Source organism: Thalassophryne amazonica, chromosome 1 (genome assembly GCF_902500255.1).
Source record: "Thalassophryne amazonica chromosome 1, fThaAma1.1, whole genome shotgun sequence".
NCBI lineage: Eukaryota > Metazoa > Chordata > Actinopteri > Batrachoidiformes > Batrachoididae > Thalassophryne > Thalassophryne amazonica.
The window spans coordinates 110,446,651-110,470,248 of NC_047103.1; the positions used below are offsets into that span (position 1 = coordinate 110,446,651).

General features: G+C 40.3%; 1 protein-coding gene across 1 annotated transcript in view; it reads left to right on the forward strand.

Moving 5' to 3' along the window:
- Positions 1–23,598, forward strand: part of atg3 (autophagy related 3) — a 77,504-nt gene that overhangs the window by 6,653 nt on the left and 47,253 nt on the right. Inside the window, exons 4-5 of the mRNA XM_034173409.1 lie at positions 958–1,028; positions 5,142–5,249. Of these exons, the coding sequence (XP_034029300.1) occupies positions 958–1,028; positions 5,142–5,249 (179 nt within the window). The remainder of the gene's footprint in view (positions 1–957; positions 1,029–5,141; positions 5,250–23,598) is intronic.

Genomic DNA, 23,598 nt, shown 5'->3' on the forward strand with positions numbered 1-23,598 from the left:
TTGTTTTCTTCTCTCTGTTTTAAATAGTCCACAAAGTATCTCCATTTGTTTACTCTGAAGTCACGTTCAATCTCAAGAGATTTTGCGAGATTTCCTGTCTGGCCTGAAAATGTTGGTGTGTGAAATCTGTTTGTGTGTGGTGTTGTTGTCCTTACCGTGTGGCTGAACACCACACACTGTACGACCAAACCTGTTAGAGCTATGATTTTTTTTTTTTTTTTTTTTACCTTCACGTGTGTGGGCTCTCAGGTTTTGGAAACCTAAAGATGATTTTAAAATCCTGTCGTATGAAACAAGCTTAAGGCAACAACCGGATGCCTTCAGTACGAGGTCTCTTCAGGGGACCCTTGGGTATGACTGGTATGACTTTCTGTCAGTTGGACACATACTTGAGACTTGTAGAGGAACGGCACTTGCATTGTGGTGGATCATCAGTAATTACATTTTGGCCATGTGGAATGTTTCTCAGGGTGTGATCCACCACATAGGTGCCCCAATGTTGAGGATTCCAACAACTGGAGGAAGCCAAGGACACACCTACCCACGTCACCCAACTGTAGCATATAGATAGTTACTTTTGAGAGGTGGGGATGGACTGGTGTTCTGCTGGATTTGTGCCATCCAGGACCCAAGAGAGTTCCAGAGTTGGTGGATGGTGCAATGTGCAGCATCATTGCATGTTCCTAGACCTGACCTGACCCTGAAAGGTTCATTTTAATTTGCAACAATACAGAGTTCATGAACACTGCACTCAAGTTAATAGATCTTGGTTCCCATCATGGCACCTGCTCTGGCCCAGAACGTGCTGCATGTAAATCTGGCTGAGTAAGGTATCCTGTGCCATTTTGGCCATTTTTGCTCTGATCTTTGGTCTCGGCTGAGCTGTGACCTGAGACGGCTGTTTTCTTTCTTGTGTTTTGTCAGTGCATTTTTATTGCTGCCATTGTCATTTCTCAGGGCCTCTGGGGAGGAAGTCAAGGTGAAACCATATCTGCCCCAGGATAAACAGTTTCTTCTAACGCGCAATGGTAAGAAATAGATTTCAAGTTCAATTGTATGTGTTTCTGTTGTTTTTTTTTTGTAGATTAATAGCTGAGTTGTTTGATTGTTTAACGGAGACACTTTGGTGCAGATATTAAATAAATTTAAACTCTAAACAGGGCAGTGTATTCGTTCAGTGTCCAGTGATTCTGTAGTTCAGTCAGTTTTTCCATTCATAGTTGTTCTGGAGTGGGGCAATCTCCAAAGCAACATCTGTGGAAGGCGTGAAGCACTGCAGCAGTAACAGGAATTTCCCCCTCTGATCTGGGACGTTTTAGAAATTTTTGAAGGAAAAAGTCAGATTTTCCTTATTTATTTATTTATTTATTTATTTTTAGTTGAAATGATGCAAGTAACATATATGTTGATGAATGTCAACATAACTTGAGTTGGATATCTCAAGTTAAAGCACTTTTAATGACTTTTTAAACCTCAGAAAGATAATGTTACGATCCTTTAGCACTCAAAAAGACAGATAAACTTACTCATGCCTTTATCTGAAACTAACTGCTATAATTCCCTTTTCAGTCAGATGTCAAAAAGAAATAAATAAAAACTGTAGTGATTTACAACTTTGCCACCAGGCTTTCAGTAAAAAACAGAATATGCACATAACTACAATTTTAGGGACATGCAAATTGTAACTATTAAAAATAGAAATCAAAGTAAACCTAATCAGCTGTAAGGCATTAAATGGTTTTACAGCCGTATGGCCCAGCGTGTGCTCTCAGCTCTTTAAATGTCCTACGAATGATCACCTAAAATCTGTCTTGAAAATATTGGTGACAAAATCTTGGACTGCTACACTGATCAGACATTAAAATCAGTGACCTGATTGGCCTCCTTTAAAAGTTGACCTGTCTTTTATCTAACGTGTTGTCTTAAACCTTCTGAATAGTTAATTCTTAATGTTGCACGATTATGTTGTACTTTTTTAGTCTCAGCACGTAAACACTGAGTTACAGCCATACAACTCAACTTGGATGACTGATTTTTGTATTAATTGTGTTTTTGGACCGTGTGTGAAGAAGTACAGCGTTTCCCTGATCATTTTATTCAGTCCCAGTGGTACTTGCTGTTGGGTGGGTGGGGCACATTCTCCATGCAAATATTAAATAAAATGAAATGGCCACACCAACCAGGATGAAAGTAAGATTATTCAATCATTTCTGGACCAAGTTGAAAGAATTCTGAAAGGACAACATTGGAATATAGAGTATATTATAGAGAAATTAATCTCATTCATGTATATTCTTATAGTAGTAGAATATAAAATGTCATTGCAACCATCATGTGACCCAGCAAATTGAGAGAAAAAGCATATCTATAAATTTGCTCTGACAGAATATCTGAGGATAGAAAACCTGACGTGAAGAAACAAGCCGAGGTTAATTAAAAAGGGATCAGTTGAGAGTTATGAAAGTGAGACTTCTGAGTCGCTAAACGAATGGTGAGATATTTATCATGACAGAGCATTCAGGCAGTAAAACTGAAGTCACGACTTTACAGAATACAGATCGACACAATAAGTAATTTTCTAACCTTTGTTCACCAATTTTAGTCATCTCCCCCACATCATGTATATTACATATAATACACACTTACGAAAGCTCAATCCACTTTTTTTTTTTTTTACATATTTTTATTTATTTAACCTTTATTTAACCAGCTGACAATCCTTTGTCAGCTTGTTGCTGCATCTGAAGGCTGTGCAAAACAGCATTTTCAGATCACTTTACCCCAAGTTTAAGTCAGCAAATCATTGATTTCTATTTAATCTAAAGCCTGACAATGCCGAATAACTCTAAGCAAGATGGCGGCTGCATCCACCATCTAGTGCAGGGGTGGCCAAGTTCGGTCCTCGTGAGCCACATTCCTGACACTCTTAGTTGTCTCCCTGCTCCAACACACCTGAATCCAATGAAAGGCTCATTAAAAGTCTGCTAACGAGTTTTTCATTGGATTCAGGTGTGTTGGAGCAGGGAGACAACTAAGAGTGTCAGGAATGTGGCTCACGAGGACCGAACTTGGCCCCTGATCTAGTGGATTAAATAGAAATTGATGATCAGGCCAAAGCAAAAGGCGCCAGGGCCCAACATGGTACTGCACAGCAGATTACTTGTCAAGCTGCTGTCACACAGATCACATTGAAGAATCACAAAATTTTTTGTTTTTGTTTGTTACGGTTTGCCTTCAATGCTGATGTCTCTTATGAAATGGGTATTAATGAGGATTTTCAAAGATGCCTTATATCACACAATCAGTAATGGAGCCTTTCATGAAAAAAAGATTGTGCAGGTTGAGGTATATTCCAGCATGGAGGAGGTGGGGCCAGTGTCTGACTTGTCAGATTAGGACATCTGACTCCTTCTTGAAAGCTTTGAACTTTTTCCCTTTATATGGAAAGATGAATAGTCAGAGCTCATAAGCAATGACTTAATAAAATTAAGTTTAAATAAAAAAATACTTCATAGAATTACTTAACTTTTCATGGATTTTTATACCACAAAGCTTCCTATTTACTGCTGATAACTTTTCTCTGAATTCCATTTTGTTATTTATTTATTTTTTTTCACCTAGGATCAGCTGTTACTTACTGTGCTACTTCACTTTAAGGCCTGAAACGCACTGCAAGCATCTTGGCTGTGTTGTGTATGTTTAGGAGTCATGTTAACAGATTAAACCTTGCAGACTGCCAGCATGAGAGATGTGTTTTAGAAATGTTTCATATTTCTGTGTTGCGTAGTATGTACCGCGCTCTTCCAGAGAATAGGCCCACCACCTATTTTCCCACACATGCTCAGAGCGGCACCCCACTAAATAGAAAGAAAAATGATCTGCAGTCATTGCGACATCATACTGGCAACATCAAATAATTAACATCAGTTACCGGAGTCTCTATGAAAATTCAGTAAGGTATGTCTTCTGTAATACATTCCAATTCTAAGGTAGAACTCTACTAGTGTATACTAAGGTACGTATATCTAAAAAAAAAAGAAGAGTAGAGTCGAGCCACTTAGGTGCCTGGTCTTGAGAACCAGGGATGGTAGGCTGAAAAGCTTTTTTTATCCCATGGGAACTCTCCATACCCACCTAAGTGGCTCAAGAATATGAACAGCATGTATATAAGTGCCGTTTACACAATCAGGGTAATAAACAACATATACAGGAAATAGGGGGGTGGTGGCCAAGTGGTTAGTGCACTTGGTTTCAGTGCAGAAGGTTCCTGGTTCAAGTGCGTTAGTGCGCTTGGTTTCAGTGCAGAAGGTTCCCGGTTCAAATCCCACCCCTGCCACATTTCTCCATGTGAAGTGGAGTTGCGTCAGGAAGGGCATCCAGCATAAAACCTGTGCCAATTCAACATGCAGATCCACCTTGGATTTGCTGTGGCGACGCAGAGTACAAACAAGGGAGCAGCCAAAGGGACTTACTGTACAAGAAATGTAGTTACTACATAATATTATAGGAGTTAGCTTCTAAAACCTAAATATTCAAACAGGAGAAGAAGACTGTTAAAGAAGTCACAAATATCTAAAATGCAAAATTTTAAAGCCCTTTCAGTGACAGAAATGTGCAGTTATAAGAAGTCGCGCTCTGCTCTTCGGTATTTCCAAGCGTTCTTCAATTAAACTGACACTGAGCTCTCTGACTCACAGGAACTGGATTATAAAAATACTCTAACAAAAGAAATATTGATTGTGTAGTCTATATTTATTCATATTTTTTTTAGTTTGTATATTAAAAATGATAGACACAAGGTGCACTTTCAGAGAGGTCTTCTTAGTTGACCAGCCAAATCTGCTAGATGAACCAATTAAAAGAAAAGTCACACATGGACACAAACAACCCAAACTGAATGCACTCTGTTAAACAGTCACAGGGTGTGGAATAAAATTCAATGTCAAACACAAATTATGAGGAAAGATTGAGCAGCAATGCACCACACATATAACTGAAACACAACCTAGTGTAAAGGCACATTCATGTTGTTGCGTGTGACTTGTGTGCAACACGACACGACTGTGCCTCTTGCAGTGTGTTTCAGGGGAAGCAGTGCATATTACAGAAGGCTGAGTTGACTCTGTGGCTTTTGCTTGCAGTTCCCTGTTACAAACGCTGCAAACAGATGGAGTATTCAGATGAACTGGAAGCCATCATAGAGGAAGATGATGGAGATGGGGGCTGGGTGGACACATACCACAACTCAGGTGAAAACCTGTCCACCAATATGCATTGATTCTGTGAATGGTGGATGAAACCTTTTGTCAGTTACATAGAAATTGTGATGATTCTGCAGCAAGTTTGTGCTTTTCGTCTTTGCTGTTGCCTCTGTGGTTTTCAGTGGAAAGCCAGCCACACTACACAGTGATACGATGGAGGACTAAACATGTCAGTGTAACACAGCAGCATATTATTGGGGATCTACAAAGTGACAGCGCACGTTACAGTGTCTACCTGTCGTAGACCGCTTTGTGTGCCAAGGACAGAGGGTGGGTGCTGCGCAACAGGTTGTTGTTTTCACATCTGTCATTAATGCTCAACCCTGGAGTGATGGAGAGGGAAAAAATGCCAACAAAGCCAAATTTTGCTGCAGGGGTCATCAGCCCTGTTCCTTGAGATATCATGCCCTTCATGTTTTCCACTTGCCCCTGCTCATCCCACTGCGAGTTATCTCAGTCAGGTATGCTCAGCCAATCAGTAGCTAAGAAATATGAGCATTGCGTAATCAGCTGCTGTTGAAGCAGATACACATGGAAAACATTCAGGGGGGGATCTGCAGCTGTAGATCAGTGACGCCTATTTTGCGCCACTATCTGCTCAAAATGCTTTTACATGTGCATGATAGTTTTTTTTTTCTTATGTTTTCATTAATTCTCACGTTTTGAATAGTTCATGCACACCTAAGTGTGCATGAGCTCTGTGTACTCTAACAAGAGAGAATATAACATGCTGAGCACGAAATCTTACTGTGTTTACATAGAATATAGAAAAGTATTCATACTGTGTGAGTGTAGTACCATTTTGATCTCCCTGTAACAAGCCTGTTGTGCTCTTCTCAACTCATCAGCAACTGCAGGGAGAAAATTAACAAAAGGCAGACAATTAAAACTCGCAATAAACAAATGGGTGGACAGTGTAGCTGGAGACGATGCTAGAACTTTTTTAATCAGTTCTGCAAATGTGAGATTCGTGCATTGTGTGAGAGCGATCAGCACTGATGACAGTGATATTCAAAATTTGGAAGGTTGGGAGGGGCACAATTAAAGCAAGGGGAGTATTGCATGCTGTGCATTTCTAATTAGACTGTTGTAGGGTACAAATAAGGAAAGCTGAACATCTTATTACCTGATAAAAGTGTCTCATTTGGCATTCAAACAGTAAGTCTGCATTGTTGCAGCATCCTCACATTTATTAAAAGGTAAATATAAAAAAATGAAACCTTTTGATTCTTAATAACATGGTCAAATTCCACCATTTAAAACAAAAATGTTTATTTGGGGTTTCAACACATGCTGTTGGTTACTTCACTGTGGGAATAATCAATTTGTTTGCTTTTGTTCCACTACACCAGAGGTGTCAAATCTTTGGTCCACAGGCCAAAACTGGCCCGCTAGGGCGTTCAAGCCGGCCAGCTGGATGAATTTTGAAAGTAAAACAATTCATAAAATACTTAAACTTGAAATTCGTAATGAAATATGATTCCTAAATCATCCATTAGGGGTGCACTGTTTTAATCAGAGTAAAAGAAGAGGCACAACTCTGCCACTCAGATTGAACAGCAGTCTATGCTAATAGGGCAGCGCTGTCCTGTTTGAACCCTGCGTGATATCTTGGGATTTGACCACTTGTGATCAAATCCCACGCAACGGGAGTGGAGATCTCCATAAATAGGGATCTCCGCTCCTGTTGCGTAATATATACACAGCATAACTTCACACAGTGTACGTTTTGTTTTTGGCTGCAGTCGCCACCTCGACATGTTTGAGCTCCGGGTCATAAACAAACTGTGACACGTCCACTTCTCCACCGCATCGTCACTTTTTTTTTTGCATTTGCACTTTGAGTTTTTCACTAAATTGCACTCAGAGAAAGTCCTGTGTTTCTCTCCCCGGAAGTAGAAAAATTATGTCATATGTGTCATATTTTACCCCTTTAGTGCCCGCCCTCAAACGAGACTGCCCTGCCCAATCATGTGTAGGTGTAGGTTACCTTATTTTCTACTCTCCTTGACACCCTCATTAGCCAAAATGTCTTTAAGAAAAAGGAGAAAAGTGGACACTGAGTATAGAGTTTTTCAAGGAAAATTGGCTGCTTCCTATTTATTCACAAAGTTAAACCTGTGTGCTTGGTGTGTAATCAGCAAATGTTGGTGCTCAAGGAATATACGTAATATCATTTTTCACCCGGAGCCGAGATGTCAGTGAAGCAGCAGTAAAAGCCACCTACCTAGAAGGCTGCAGAACTTGTGCGTCCTAAGAAGCGACATGCATTTGCTTACATCCGTCTGATGAGAGGAGGTGGTTGACAGACGTTGCTCAACTGGCCATATTTGTTTGTGGAGTTGATAAGACATTGACCATCACTGAGGAGTTCCTTGAGTTGGTGCCTATGAGTAACACCACAACCAATGAGGACATTTTCAACTCTGTGGTTGGTGTGCTTGACAGTGCCAGAGTGGACTGGTCCCGCACCGTCAGCCTGGCTACAGATGGTGAGCCATCAGTGATCGATCAGAAGAAAAGCATGTGTTGTGACAAAATTCAGAGAAAAACTACAAGCCATGAATGGCGATGATTTTTGGACATTTCACTGTTTTTTTTACACCAAGAGGCATTGTGTTGCAATTCGTTAAAAATGGATCACGTCGTGGAGGTCGTTGTGGGAACTCTTAATTTCATCCGAGCCACAGGCCTGAATTATCGTGGGTTTGACTGCCTTCTCATTGATAATCACGTTGCTGGCCATACCACACTGCAGTAAGCAGAGGTCCTGTGCTGAGGCGTTTCTTTGACTTAGGTGAGGAAATCTGACAATTCATGGAGAAAAAAATAAAAACCAGTGATGGAATTACAGTGTCAGGAATGGCTGCAGGACCTTGTATTTGTAGTGGATATTACAGAGGCTGCACTTGAGTATTCTGAACAAAATTGTCGTCACACAGTTTTATGACCCTCTTATGTGTATTGAAGTTGAACCTGACTTTGTGGGAGAGACAGCTGGCAAGTGGTGACCCTGCACGGTCCCCCTGACCGCAAGAGGTATGTGCAACAGATGTTAATGCTGGCATGAAACGGTATAAAGACAAGATTGCAGGATTGCTGTGTGAGTTTGAGAAACGGTTTCAGATCTTTGGTGAACTTGAGACAGAATTGGCAGTTTTTTGCTCACCCGACAGTCAAAGCTTCTGATGTGCCTGTCGACATCCAACTAAAGATAACTGATTTGCAGTGTGATGCAGGTTTGAAGGACAAGTTTGCCTTAGTACTTTTTTTATCAGTATCTCTTGTCAGGATACTGCAAATTAAGAACCTTGGCTGCAGAAATTATGTGCATGTTTGGGACAGCCTACCTTTGTAAACAAGTTTTCTTAGTAATGAACATCATTAAATCAAAACTTGCGCATTGCTCTTGGGGGTCCACGGGTTCCAGATTCTAGTCTTTAAAAAATAGGTAGCTGACATTTTTCAAGTGTAATAAATTATGAGAAGTTTCTATAATGAGCTGGAACGGCATGTGAGTCCAGAATGTTTTTAGAACCTTAGACCTCTATTTGCTGTTAATTGCGTAATTTTTTTTTTTTAATTTTTTTTTGTTATTTTACTGTCTCAATGTATTTAAGTTGTTTTGGATTCTTGTTATCATATTCACAATATTATTATATGGCTGTGATGCTACACTGATTGGCTGATTTCCAGTCTATTTTCCCATATCAGACCGGTTACCGTGACATTCGGTCCGGAATGCGTATCCCATTTGTTACAAACCAGAAAGCTAAAAACACAATAAGAGAAACCAAGTCAGACATGAATGTACCCCATAAATATCTAAACAGCATAAAAAACAGATTGAAAACTTACCAGCTAATGACCGGACCATCTGTTAGCAAGGTTTTCATGAAAGTGAAGCAAACAGGTCTCTGACTTCGAGCCCAAAACTGTCAGCAGCTTTCATATTTTGGCGATACCATGAGGTCGCATACATGTTTACATATATAATAGCCATATAAGAAATTAATTGCTCGGTCTGTATGGGAATATCAGACATCTGTTTTCCATACTGTCAACATGTCATTGTGATATTTTTCCATACAGACCTCTTTCAGTTAATAATCCTTTATTATTATTATTACATGCACCAAGGACATAATAAAGTAATCTGCATTTATTTATTTGTCTGTCAGCAGGATTATGTCAGAACTACTGCACGGATTTTGATGAAGTTTTCACCACAGATAGATATTATGTCATGGAAGGCTCCAGTAAATTTTGGAGGTGATGTGGATTCTCAATCAAGTTTCACTTTATAGACTTTAAGGATTACTGTTAGCAGGATTACATCAAAACTACTGCACCGATTTTGACTACATTTTCACCACACAGTATTAGGCCAAGGAAGACTCCACTGACTTTTGAAGGTGATCTGTATTCTGGCTCAGGATTTCACTTTATATGGGCTTTGAAGGATTATGTCAAAACTGATTCTCAGCAAAGTTTCACCACAGATACATATTATACTGTGGAAAACTCTGTTAAATTTTGGAGGCGATCGACATTCTGGATCAAGTTTCACTTTATAGGGTTGAAAGTATTACCTCAAAACTACTTCATGGATTCGCACCAGATTTGCACCACAGATAGATATTAGGGCATGGAAGACTCCACTGAATTTTGGAGGTGATCCGTATCCACATTCTTGCTCAGGATTTCACTTTATATAGGCTTTGAAGGATTGTGTCAAAACTGCCTCACGGATTCTCACCAATTTTGCACCACAGATAGATATTAATTAGGCCATGGAAGACTCCGCTGAATTTTGGAGGTGATCTGATCCAGATTTTTGATCAAGTTTCACTTTATATAGTCATTGAGGGATTACTGTTAGCAGGATTATGTCAGAACTACTACACCGATGGACGAAATTCTCATCACACCATATTAAGCCATGGAAGATTATTAAATTTTGGAAGACTCCACTGAATTTTGGAAGTGATCTGGATCTGTATCCAGATTCTGGATCAACATTTCACTTTATATAGGCTTTGAAGGATTACATCAAAACTACTTCATAGATTCTCACCAAATTTTCACCACAGATGCAGTTGTATGCAAAAGTTTGGGCACCCCTGATAATTTTTATGATTTTCCTTAATAAATCATTGGGTGTCTGGATCAGAAATTTCAGTTAAATATATCATATAGCAAACAAACACACTAATTGAGAAGTGAAATTAAGTTTCTGGTATTTACAGAAAGTGTGCAATAATTATTTAAACAAAATTAGGCAGGTGCATAAATTTGGGCACCCTTGCCATTTTATTGATTTGAATACATTTATCACTAGTTATTGGGACACAAAATTGGTTTGGTAAGCTCACTGACCCTTGACCTCCTTACACAGGTGAATCCAATCATGAGAAAGGGTATTTAAGGTGGCCATTTGCAAATGTTTCCCCTCTTTGCATCTCTTCTAATGAGTGGCAACATGGGAACCTCTAAACAACTCTCAAATGACCTGTAAACAGATTGTTTAGCATCATGGTTTAGGGCATGGGTGGCGACAGGGGGCGCTAGGTGGTGCTAGAGCTCCCCCTGGATTTGTCGTAGCACCCCGCGAAAATAATTCCTCATTATTTTAATTTAATTTCATCCCATGTTTTTAAGGCCTTGTCTACACTGAAACTGAACTTCTGCTATACAATCTTTCTTTTTGTCATTTTCAAAAAGTGTTCCATTCAATAAATAGCTTCATTTTCTCAGATCCAGTGAAACTGCATGAAAATGCTGTAGTACACATGCCTGGCCTGTATGTAGCGCTGTAACTCTTCTACAAAAAATGAGGAAGAAGACGTGGGGCAAACAACAAAAGCTAAAACTTTAGAAGATGGCTCACGGATTAAATAAAGTCTTTTAATCTGACCTGTTGCCAGGATTCATCATCACAGATAAAAACTGTTCTCCACATGACACACATCTGGAAATGCATCAACTTAATTTGTTATGATGGAAGCTACTTGTTAAGGGGTTTTTAAGGGTTTCTTTTTTCAGCAGTTTTTAAAGAAGCTCCTCAGCGTCTGTTTGCTCTGGGTGAGTTTCTCAGCTGCACATTCATCAACAGAACTGATTGCTTTACACAAAATCAGTGTAACATGGCGTTCAATGACATCACGTTCAACAGTGCCATGATAATAATAATAAATTTCATTTATAATGCACCTTTCATTAATAAAAATCTCAAAGTGCTACAGGAAAAAAATAAAACCGATAAGAGAATAAAAACAGAAACTCTTAAGATAAAAACAGTCACAAGAATACAATAAAACCAAAATAGAATAATAAAATAGAATAAAAAGACTAAGATGCAACAGATTCAAATTATTGAGACCTGTGAGAGGCCTGTCTAAACAGGTATGTCTTGAGGGTTTTTTTTTTAAAGCTTCCACAGTTTGTGGAGCCCTCAGATGGTCAAAGAAGGCTTTCCAAATATGAGGGGCAGCTGAACAGAAGGCCGTGTCGCCAACGATTTGAAGCTTGGTGGGAGGGTGACGGAGAAGATTAGTGTTGTATAAACAGAGGGAACAGGAGGATGTTTGAGAGTGAGGTTTTTGAGGTACAGTAGTGTTCAGAATAATAGTAGTGCTATGTGACTAAAAATATTAATCCAGGTTTTGAGTATATTTCTTATTGTTACATGGGAAACAAGGTACCAGTAGATTCTCACAAATCCAACAAGACCAAGCATTCATGATATGCACACTCCTAAGGCTATGAAATTGGGCTATTAGTAAAAAAAAAAAGTAGAAAAGGGGGTGTTCACAATAATAGTAGCATCTGCTGTTGATGCTACAAACTCAAAATTATGTTCAAACTGCTTTTTTAGCAGTCCTGTGAATCACTAAACTAGTATTTAGTTGTATAACCACAGTTTTTCATGATTTCTTCACATCTGCGAGGCATTAATTTTGTAACCAAGATTTTGCTGGTTTACTAGTGTGCTTGGGGTCATTGTCTTGTTGAAACACCCATTTCAAGGGCATGTCCTCTTCAGCATAAGGCAACATGACCTCTTCAAGTATTTTGACATATCCAAACTGATCCATGATACCTGGTATGCGATATATAGGCCCAACACCATAGTAGGAGAAACATGCCCATATCATGATGCTTCACTGTCTTCACTGTGAACTGTGGCTTGAATTCAGAGTTTGGGGGTCGTCTCACAAACTGTCTGTGGCCCTTGAACCCAAAAATCAGAATCAGAATGTCTTTTATTGTCATTATACATTGGTACAATGAGATTAGGGCCATTCAGCTGCAGTGCAATAAAATAGCATAAAAATAGTGCAAAAAAGAGATAAAAAATAGTGCAAGAGTATGTATAAAAAAGATATAAAGAAAAATTCAACAATGTAGGAAAATATATATATATATATATATATATACAATTGACACTAGTGCTAGGTGCAGCTAGGATATAAATATATTGCACAGAAGTGTATAATGTCCATGGGTGATTGGGTTATTGCACATGGTTAAGATTGCACGAGGAGGATCAGTGCATGATAGAGTTCAGTGTGGTTATGGCGTTGGGGAAGAAACTGTTTTTCAGTCTGTTTGTTTTTGTACTTGTGAGCCTGTAGCGCCTCCCTGAGGGCATCAGGTCAAACAGGGCAGAGCCAGAGTGAAAGCAGTCTTTGGAGATCGCTTTGGCTCTGCTGAGGCAGCGGGAGGTGTAAATGTCCAACAGGGAGGGTAGAGGCCGGCGGATGACCTTCTGTGCTGCCTTAACAACCCTCTGCATTCTCTCCCTGTCAGCAGCGGTGGAGCTGCCAAACCATACTGTGATGTAGTATGTCAGCAGGCTCTCAATGGATGAGCGGTAGAAGGCCAGCAGCAGGTCGGTGTTGAGGTTGTACTTCCTGAGGACTCTCAGGAAGTGTAGCCACTCCTGAGCCTTCTTGAGGATAGAGGAGATGTTGTTGGACCAGGAGATGCAGTCTGAGATGAGAATGCCGAGATAACTGAAGGTGTGGACCCTTTCCACACGCTCGCCATTGATGAGAAGGGGGGCAGGGTCAGTGCGGTTTTTCCTGAAGTCAGTGATGATTTCTCTGGTCTTCCTAGTGTTCAGAGCGAGGTTGTTCTCTGAGCACCAGGCTGCCGGCTGCCGGATCTCCTCTCTGTAGGCAGCCTCATCACCTCCGGAGATGAGACCGACCACTGTGGTATCGTCTGCAAACTTGATGATAAGGTTGTTCTTGTGGGCCGGTCTGCAGTCGTAGGTGTAGACGCAGTAGAGGAGGGGGCTCAGCATGCAGCCCTGTGGAGAGCCGATGCTCAGCGTGCGGGTGGAGGAGAGGTGAGGGCCGAGTCTCACAGTCTGGGGACGGTTGGAAAGAAAGTCTTTAATCCAGGTGCATGTGAGAGGGTGGAAGCCAAGAGTGACCAGTTTTGTGGTAAGTCTATCTGGGATTATTGTGTTGAAGGCAGAACTATAATCCACAAAGAGCATTCGGACGTAGCTCTGTGGCTGCTCCAGGTGGTTTAGAGCAGAGTGGAGAGCTATGGCGATGGCATCCTCTGTGGATCTGTTTGCCCTACATGCAAACTGGTGAGGGTCGAGGTCTTGGGGGAGGTGGTCCTTGATGTGCTGAAGAACCAGTCTCTCAAAGCACTTCATGATTACCGGAGTGAGGGCCACCGGGCGGTAATCATTCAGGCTGGTGATGGGAGACTTCTTCGGCACCGGGATTATGGTGGAGGTTTTCAGGCAGGATGGATGACTGCTTGGTCCAAGGAGAGGTTGAATATCCTGGTGAAGGTGGGGGCAAGCTGGTTGGCACACGCTCTGAGCTCCTTGCCAGGTACTCTGTCTGGGCCAGCAGCTTTCCTGGGGTTCACTGCAAGGAGCACTCACCTGACATCATGCTCTTTTACAGTGAGTGGAGTGGTGTGGAAACAGGTGGGGGCGGGGGGAGGGCAGGAGCAGGTGAGTGCAGCTGGGACGATACGAACCGAGCAAAGAAGCCGTTTAGCTCCTCTGCCAGTGGTCCGCTGTTGCAGCATCACAACCCCGGAAGTTTGTGATGTCATGTATTCCCTGCCACACCCTCCGTGCATTGTTGCTAGGCAGATGGGACTCTATCTGCATCCTGTGGTCCGCCTTTGCTCTTTTTACTCCTCTCTTCAGGTCAGCTCTGGCAGCACTATACAGAGCTCTGTCACCTGACCTGAAGGCAGCGTTGTGGGCCCTGAGGAGTGAGCGGACCTGGCTGGTCATCCAGGGTTTCTTATTTGGGAAAGAGAAAAAGAACAATTTTACTCTCATCAGTCCACAAAATATTCCTCCATTTCTCTTTAGGCCAGTTGACGTGTTCTTTGGCAAATTGTAACCTCTTCTGCACGTCTTTTATTTAACAGAGGGACTTTGCGGGGGATTCTTGCAAATAAATTAGCTTCACCCAGGGGTCTTCTAACTGTCACAGCACTTACAGGTAACTCCAGACTGTCTTTGATCATCCTGGAGCTGATCAGTGGGTGAGCCTTTGCCATTCTGGTTATTCTTCTATCCATTTTGATGGTTGTTTTCCATTTTCTTCCACGTGTCTCTGGTTATTTTGTCCATTTTAAAGCATTGGACATCATTGTAGATGAACAGGCTATACTTTTTGCACCTGCATATAAGTTTCCCCTCTCCAATCAACTTTTTAATCAAACTACGCTGTTCTTCTGAACAATGTCTTGAACGTCCCATTTTCTTCAGGCTTTCAAAGAGAAAAGCATGTTCAACAGGTGCTGGCTTCATCCTTAAATAGGGGACACCTGATTCACACCTGTTTGTTCCACAAAATTGACAAACTGACTGACTGAATGCCACACTACTATTGTGAACACCCCCTTTTCTACTTTTTTTTTTTTTTTTTTTTTTTTACTAATAGCCCAATTTCATAGCCTTAAGAGTGTGCATATCATGAATGCTTGGTCTTGTTGGATTTGTGAGAATCTACTGAATCTACTGGTACCTTGTTTCCCATGTAACAATAAGAAATATACTCAAAACCTGGATTAATCTTTTTAGTCACATAGCACTACTATTATTCTGAACACTACTGTATGTGGGTGGCACTGCCATGGATGCATTGGTGGTTGATGAAAGCAGTCTTAAAATAGATTATGTAGGTGATGGGGAGCCAGTAAAGGTTATGGAGAATCAGTGTAATGTGCTCCTGTTTACATACAGTTATCAGAATGCTATCTGCACTGTTTTGGATGTATTGGAGCCTTTGAAGGTTTTTTTCCAGAGATTCCAAAGAGCAAGGAGTTGTGGATGTATTGGAGCCTTTGAAGGTTTTTTCCAGAGATTCCAAAGAGCAAGGAGTTGCTGTTGTCAAGCCTAGAGGAGACAAAGGCATGGACGAGTTTTTCCAGCATCAATGATGACATCTTACTGCAGTGAGTTTCATTTCAAGTTGCCGAAATGGTTTGGTTTTTGCTGCCCAAACATCCATGAGGGGAAATGGAAAGAAGTGAAGTCCCATAGCACCTGCAGAAAAAAAACTCTGGAGCCGCCAGTGGTTTAGGGGAAGGATACAAAAAGCTATCTCAGAGATTTCAGCTGTCAGTTTCCACTGTGAGGAACACAGTGAGGAAATGGAAGACCACAGGCACAGTACTAGCTAAGGCCCGAAGTGGCAGGCCAAGAAAAATCTCAGATACGTTGAAGCGAAGAATAGTGAGAACAGTCATAGTCAACCCACAGACCTGCTCCAAAGACCTACAACATGATCTGCTGCAGATTGTGTCTCTGTGCATCGTTCAACTATACAGCGCACTTTGCACAAGAAGCTGCTGTATGATGCTGTAATGCAGAGGAAGCCTTTTCTGCGTACACTCCACAAACCGCTGCTTGAGGTATAAGCACATTTGGGACAAGCCAGCTTCATTTTGGAATAAGGTGCTGTGGACTGATGAAACTAAAATTGAGTTATTTGGACATAACAAGGGGTGGTATGCATGGTACTGGGAATCTTGTTACAGTTGAGGGTCACATGGATTCTAGTCAATATCAGCAGATTCTTGAGAACAATGTTCAAGAATCGGTGACAAAGTTGAAGTTGTGCCGGGGCTGGATCTTTCAACAAGACAACACTGCTCAAAATCTACTAAGGCATTCATGCAGAGGAGCAAGTACAACATTCTGGAATGGCCATCTCAGTCCCCAGACCTGAATATTATTGAAAATCTGTGGTGTGATTTTAAGCGGGCTGTCCATGCTCGGAAACCAACAAACCTGAGATGTTTTGTAAAGAAGAATGGTCCAAAATATCTTCAACCAGAATCCAGACTCTCATTGGAAGCTATAGGAAGCATTTAGAGGCTGTTATTTCTGCAAAAGGAGGATCTACTAAATATTGATGTATTTTTTTCTGTTGGGGTGCCCAAATTTATGCACCTGCCTAATTTTGTTTAAAGAATTATTGCACACTTTCTTTCTGTAAATCCTATAACCTTCATTTCACTTCTCAAATATCACTGTTTGTCTGCAATGTGATATATTCAACTGAAATTGCTATCCAAACAACCAATGATTTATAAAGGAAAATCAAGGAAATCACCAGGGGTGCCCAAACTTTTACATACAACTATAGATATTAGGGCATGGAAGAATCCATTAAATTTTGGAGGCGTCTGTATTCTGGATCAAGATTTCACTTGAATTAATGAATGATGATTTATTGTCATTACGAGTGCAGCGAAATTATCTTCACATCCAATTGCCTCAGACAAAATACAGCAGTTAATCCACAGTTATTACTAGTTGAACGTAATAATGGCACATATCAGAATTAAAACAACTGCACATATACATTTGATTGTTTATGTACGCCAGACTTTGAAACAGTCCATCATCCGACTTGAGGCACTGTGAGAGTGGAAGCAGCTGCAGCTTTGCCGTGTGGCCTTCCGGGAAACTTGATCCAGATTCTGAATCATGTTTCACTTTATATAGGCTTTGAGACTTTTAGTAGGATTACGTCAAAACTGCTGCACATATTTTTATGACGTTTTCAGCACAGATACATATTAGGCCATTAAATTTTGGAGGTGATCCAGATTCTGAATCGAGTTCACTTTATATAGGCTTCGAAGCATTATGTCAGCACTGCTGACGGATTCTCACTAAATTTGTACCACAGATAGATATTAGGGCATGGGTCTTAAACTCCAGTCCTCGAGGGCTGGTGTCCTGCAACTTTTAGATGTGTCACTGCTTCAACACACCCGAGTCAGTTAATGAGGTCATTAGCAGCACTCTGGAGATCTTGACTGCATACTGATTTGATTCCCATGTGTTGGACCAGGGACACATCTGAAAGGTGCAGGACACCGGCCATCCAGGTCTTGAGTTATTGTCCTCTGTATTAGGGCATGGAAGACTCCACTGAATTTTGGAGGCATTTCGTGTCCAGATTCTGACTGAGGATTTCACTTTATTTTATTTTACTTTTAATTTAGTCTTTATGTAGTCAAGTTAGTCCCATTAAGATCAAGACCTCTTTTGCAAGGAAACCTGGACAGTTATTCAGTTTCCAATTCACCTAACCTGCATGTCTTTAAATGTGGGAGGAAACGCCTCCAAATGTAAGACCTTACTCATGTGAAGCGCCTTGAGGCAGCTTTGTTGTGATTTGGCGCTCGTACATGAAATAAATTAAACTGAGATGATTACTGTGAGCTCCTGTACTTGTCACTGCTGTTCTGGGAGCTGACTGCGATGGTGATCTACACATTCAGGCTCCTAGGGCATTCCATCGAGCTAGATGATGGCAAGCTCACATCTTTCATTCCCAGTTCCGACTGACTGCACGTAAACTCTCGTTTCTTGGCTATTTGAACACATTTATGATTAAGGTCTACTTGGTTCACATGCATGTGTGTGTGTCATCTGCTCCACAAAATGATCTGCAGCTACTGCATGAGCTGGACAGCTACAAGAGGACAATTGAACAATGTTGTATAGTAACAAAGTAAAAATACTTCACTACTGTGCTTAAGTATGTTTTGGGACACTTTGTACTTTACTTTACTTGAGTTTTTTTTAATTCAGCTTACTTTCACTTTTACTTCACTACATTTCCGACCTTAATTGCATACTTCTACTCCGATACATTTTCTGTGCGCCATGCTGTTACTCGTTACAAAAAAAAAAAAAACACACACACACGAAAAAAGTCGTGTTTTCCCCCACAGACACCACTGATTACTAGTGACTGCAACGAAGTCAGGCCTGTTTGTCATGAGGCATGTCCGGTAGGCTTTTTTGCAGTTGCGCACTTGGGGGGTGTTTGTCAGGAAAATGATCATTTCTCTGCATTGATTACAGACCTGCAGCGGGTCTGTAATCAACTTTTCTGCAGCGCGGCTTTGCTTTGAACCTTGAATCAATCGAAGCAGTGATTCGCAGGTCGAAGCAGTTCTTCAGTCTACGATTCGTGGATTTTATTTTGCTTTATCCTAATTTTTTCCAGCTAAAACCCTGAAGAGCATATGTCTGAGTAATATTTAATATTTTTATGTTAAACCGACCTGTTATGGTCTTCTGAAACAGTTGATAGTCTATTATAACTTAAAAACGGGACCGATGCTAACACGTTAGCATGTCTATGGCGTTTTCAGTGTTAAAGTTAGCAGTAAGCTGTTCGCATCAGCACGTTTGTGTTGATTTGTTTTCTGTATAATTGATGTAAAAGAGTCAAATTGTAATTTTAATTTATTTTTATTCATATATTATAGCAACAACAATAATAGTCTACATAATAGACAATAATAGTCAATAATAATAGACTAATAATGTTACAATACAATTTTAGAGAAAGACAAAAAGAACCTAATGAAACAAAACACAACAGAAAAGATAAAACCATGTAACAATGAAAATAAATAAATACATATATAAAAAAATAACTGTTTCCTGTGAACACCTAGTGAGTAGCCTACTCTCGTTTTGGTTTTGAAACCTTGTTTCTGAAGTGTTTTTGTGTGATGGGCACAATTTTCAGAATTTTGACTAATACTACCAGTCATTTACAAGCCTAGATAAAATTTTATAAAAAAAAAAAGTCAGTTTTTGATTATTAACATTTATTTGTACATTACTTGTCATACTTAAGTACAATAAATACTAGGTACTTTAAGACTTTTACTTGAGTAGCATTTCAGTCAGTGACTTGAACTTCTACCAAAGTCATTTTTTTAATGGGTATCTGTACTTTTACTTAAGTGTGATTTTTCCGGTACTTTATACAACACTGCAAATGAAGCTATTGCTAAAGCTGCAGTAAAGTCATTCTCTGGACATTGCATTGCACTTTTAAAAGTTTTTTTTGCTGCACTGCACATTGACATTTTCAGTCATTTTTTGTGTTCATCTGTTTTTGTTCAAAAATCACTTACGTTCTTAACTGCTAGGCTTCATTTTAAGTATTTCTACAATATTCTTAAGTTTGTTAAAACAACTGTTATCCGAAGTTTTCAAAAAATTACAAAACTTTGAAGCTGTTGCGCTACCAGTAAATATTATTATAATACATCCACAATTTGTCAGCTTTTTTCTTTTCATTGAGACAATAAAAATTAGGAACTTTATGTTTGAATGGCACCCTAATACACACACACACACACACAGTGGCCACTTGGCTATTAGATTGCGCTCAAGGCTCACACACAAGCACTTAAATGACATTCTGTAATTGGCTGCTAGTTAGAACATGACACCGGATATTGATGCACTTTTGCAGGCCAAAAGATGCCAATTTTCAGGAGCAGAAACAAAGTCTAGACATGACTATCTACTTTAAAATTCTGCTTCAGACACTTCGTTCTGTGAAAAGGAATTTTGCTGTAGAAATACAGTAGAGAGATTAGTGGTAACACCCTGGATTTTGTTGTCACGAATATCGACATATTGCCTCTTGCATCGGTGGTCTCTGATCACTCACTTATTAGGTTTACATTGACGTTACTGCGTTTAGTGGAGCAAATAACCTTGTCTGTTACTGTGGGGAGGTATTAAACCCTCAACTATGACGGTTTGGAGAATGCTCAATCAGTAGATAGTTTAAAATCAGCGCATAAACCGAACTTGATAAGATTGCACCTCCTCTATTAAGGCCACACCTTTCCAAGGCAGAGTCGCCTTTGTTCAGTGGTTACTTGCATGACCTCAGGCAGAAGGCCAGAGGTTTGGAACGGAAATGGCATGGTTCCAAATTAGATATGTTCCCTCTTGCGTGGCATGATGCTATCTTGGATTATAAACATGCACTATTGGCTACAAAGTGGGCCTATTCTGATTTGATCAACAAAAACAAGCATAACTGAGTTTTTATTTGACACGGTTGCAGTTCTCATGGACAGCCATTTGGTCTCCAGTTGATCTCCTTTTTCAGCACGGGACGTCCTAGATTATTTCGAGAAGAAAATAGAAGACATTAGGTTAAACATATCTCAGCATGTCTTGGCTCAGCCATTGCACCCTGCTATGGAGGTGAGTGCTACCACTGAGGTGTTACCAAGATTTACAGAATTTGATACTATCTCACTGGGTGAGTTGATGAAACTCATGACATCTACAAAAAGCACTACCTGTTTATTTGATCCCATACCAACAAAACTGTTTAAGGACCTGTGGCCCACTGTTGGGTCGACTGTGCTGAAAATTGTTAATCTCTCACTAACTTCTGGATCTGTTCCTAAATGTTTCAAATCTGCAGTGATTAAGCCATTACTTAAGAAATCTAATCTTGACCTAGTGTATTGAAAAAAAGTTTTTTTTTATGGCAGCTTGTGGACTACCTTACTGGGAACCATCTTTTTGAGCCATAGCAGTCCACTTTTACAAAATATCACTCCACAGAGACAGCGCTCACTAAAGTAGTGAATGACTTTCTGCGAGCAATGGACTCAGACCCCACTATGGTTTTGGTGCTGTTCGATCTTTGTGTTTTACTTTATAGGCTGGAGAGCCATTTTGGGATTACTGGAAGTGCCTTTGCGTGGTTGACATCATATCTGTCCAGTCCTACTCATTGTGTTTCGTATAATAACACTACCTCTAATCTTAGTGACATGAAGTTTGGGTTTCCACAGGAATCAGTCTTAGGCCCCCTGCTTTTCTCCCTTTATTTCGCACCCCTTGGGAACATATTGCGGTGTTTTGGGATTGCCTTTCATTGCTATGCTGATGATACTCAATTGTACATGCCGATAACTGCTGGTAATCTCATTCACTTACAATATTTGGAAGATTGCCTTGCATCAGTGAGAAGTTGGATGTCTAGTAACTTCCTTCTTCTAAACTCTAAGAGTGAAATAATGGTTCTTGGTCCAGCAAGGCATCAGCATCAATTTGACCAGCTAGTGTGTTTTACATCATACGGACAAAGTGAGGAACCTTGGGGTAATTTTTGATCCTACGTTGTACTTTGATCGCCCCATTAGAGACATTATGAGGACTCCTTTCTTCCATCTGGGAATTATAGTGAAGATTAACCCCATCCGGCCTGTGGCTGATGCTCAGACCCTGATTCATGCTTTTGTTTCTTCTAGATTGGATTATTGTAATGTCCTATTTTCAGGGTTACCGCAGTCTAGCATTAGGGGTCAAAACCTGGTTCAGAATGCTGTTGCCAGACTTATGAAACAAAACAGAAGGTTCAGCTATGTTACCCCCATTCTGGCATCTCTTCATTGGCTTCCTGTCTCTGTGAGAGCAGATTTTAAGGTTTTGCTGCTGACCTACAAAATTGTTCACGGATTGGTGCCTGCTACCTGGCCGATTTGGTGAAACCCTACATACCAGCCTTGGCTCTGCGTTCACAGGATGTGGGACTACTTTGTGTTCCTAGGGTGAAAAAAAAGTCAGCGGGTCAAAGAGCCTTCTCTTACCAGGCTCCTGCTCTGTGGAACAGTCTCCCTGTGGCACTGAGGCAGTCTGATTCTGTGGACATTTTTAAGTCTAGGCTCAAAATGTACTTGTTTTCCCATGCCTATGATTAGCATTTTATTCCATTAAAATTTTTGTGCCATTTGCTTTTTATTTCTTTTATTTAATCATGTATTTTAAATTGTGCTTTTTAGTCTTTTAATTCTTTTTTTTTATCTGTTTTTAAATTGTTTTTATGTGAGGCACCTTGAGACAATGTTGTTGCGAGTTGGCATGGCATAAATTGAATAAACTGAATTGAAATTAACAGTCAGAAACAGACAAAGAGAGAGTGTGCTGTCTTTTCTCTTTGAGTCTATAAAACTAAGGCTATAAAAGTCTTTAAAAAATTAAAAGTACTTAATTCTTTCACCAAAACATCAAATCTAGGCTTTTATCTTAGATACATCTTCTGGCAAATTGTAGCTGAACTTTCAGGTCTCCTTTTTAAAAACAAATGCTCATAAAATCAACAATAATCATAATATTAAAGCAAACAGAGCTTTGGTATCGGATCAGAAAAGTATTGGATCGGAAGTGGAAAAATTATCGATTTGTGCATCCCTAATCGAGATATGTGTCACATGGCTAAAATATTGAAGCTGATGCTCCCTCACAATGCAAGTGATACTCCTCATTTTAGTCTCCCTGCATAAAACCTCATTTGATACAGAGTCATTCCAGCGGTACTCAAGAATGCTCCTAAGAGACCTAGTACAAAAGACATGTTATCCAGTCGTTGCCTTAGGTCACTGGATAACGTCAAAGTCTTAAAACCATGAAATAAGACAGAAAGCACCAGGACCCTCAAGATGTTGACCTTCATTTTCCTGCAAAGATATCTGCATAGTCAAACACCTCTGTCCAGCGACTTCATGACTTCATTAACACCCTGTTTACACGTCCACGACTGAGTTGCGATCGAAAAACAGCCTCTGCTCGCCATCACTCTTATTGACTCCCACCGGGGTTGCAGGCTGGTTACAATGGGGTCTCCATGGTTGGAAAAAAGATCCCTCTTGTTTGCCATCACTCTCCACCACTCCCCATCTGTCTCCAACAGGTATGCGACTGTATTGAACTGTTTAAAACACTCGCACAAGTTGCGTGACCAGTTAGGAGATATATGGGTCTCAAACGGTCTTGATAAACTCTCTCATCTCAACTCACTCTGAACTTGATCCTATGGGTCATAATAGACTCTCAGTTGACTCTGCATGGGGTTGCATCAATGAGCATGGATATTAACATATTTGTCACTCACACAATTCAGTGGCAATGCATGCTTGGTGTAAACACAAATAACAGATCACAATGAAGACCAGCCAAGACATGTGAGCGTTGACAAAATGTCAT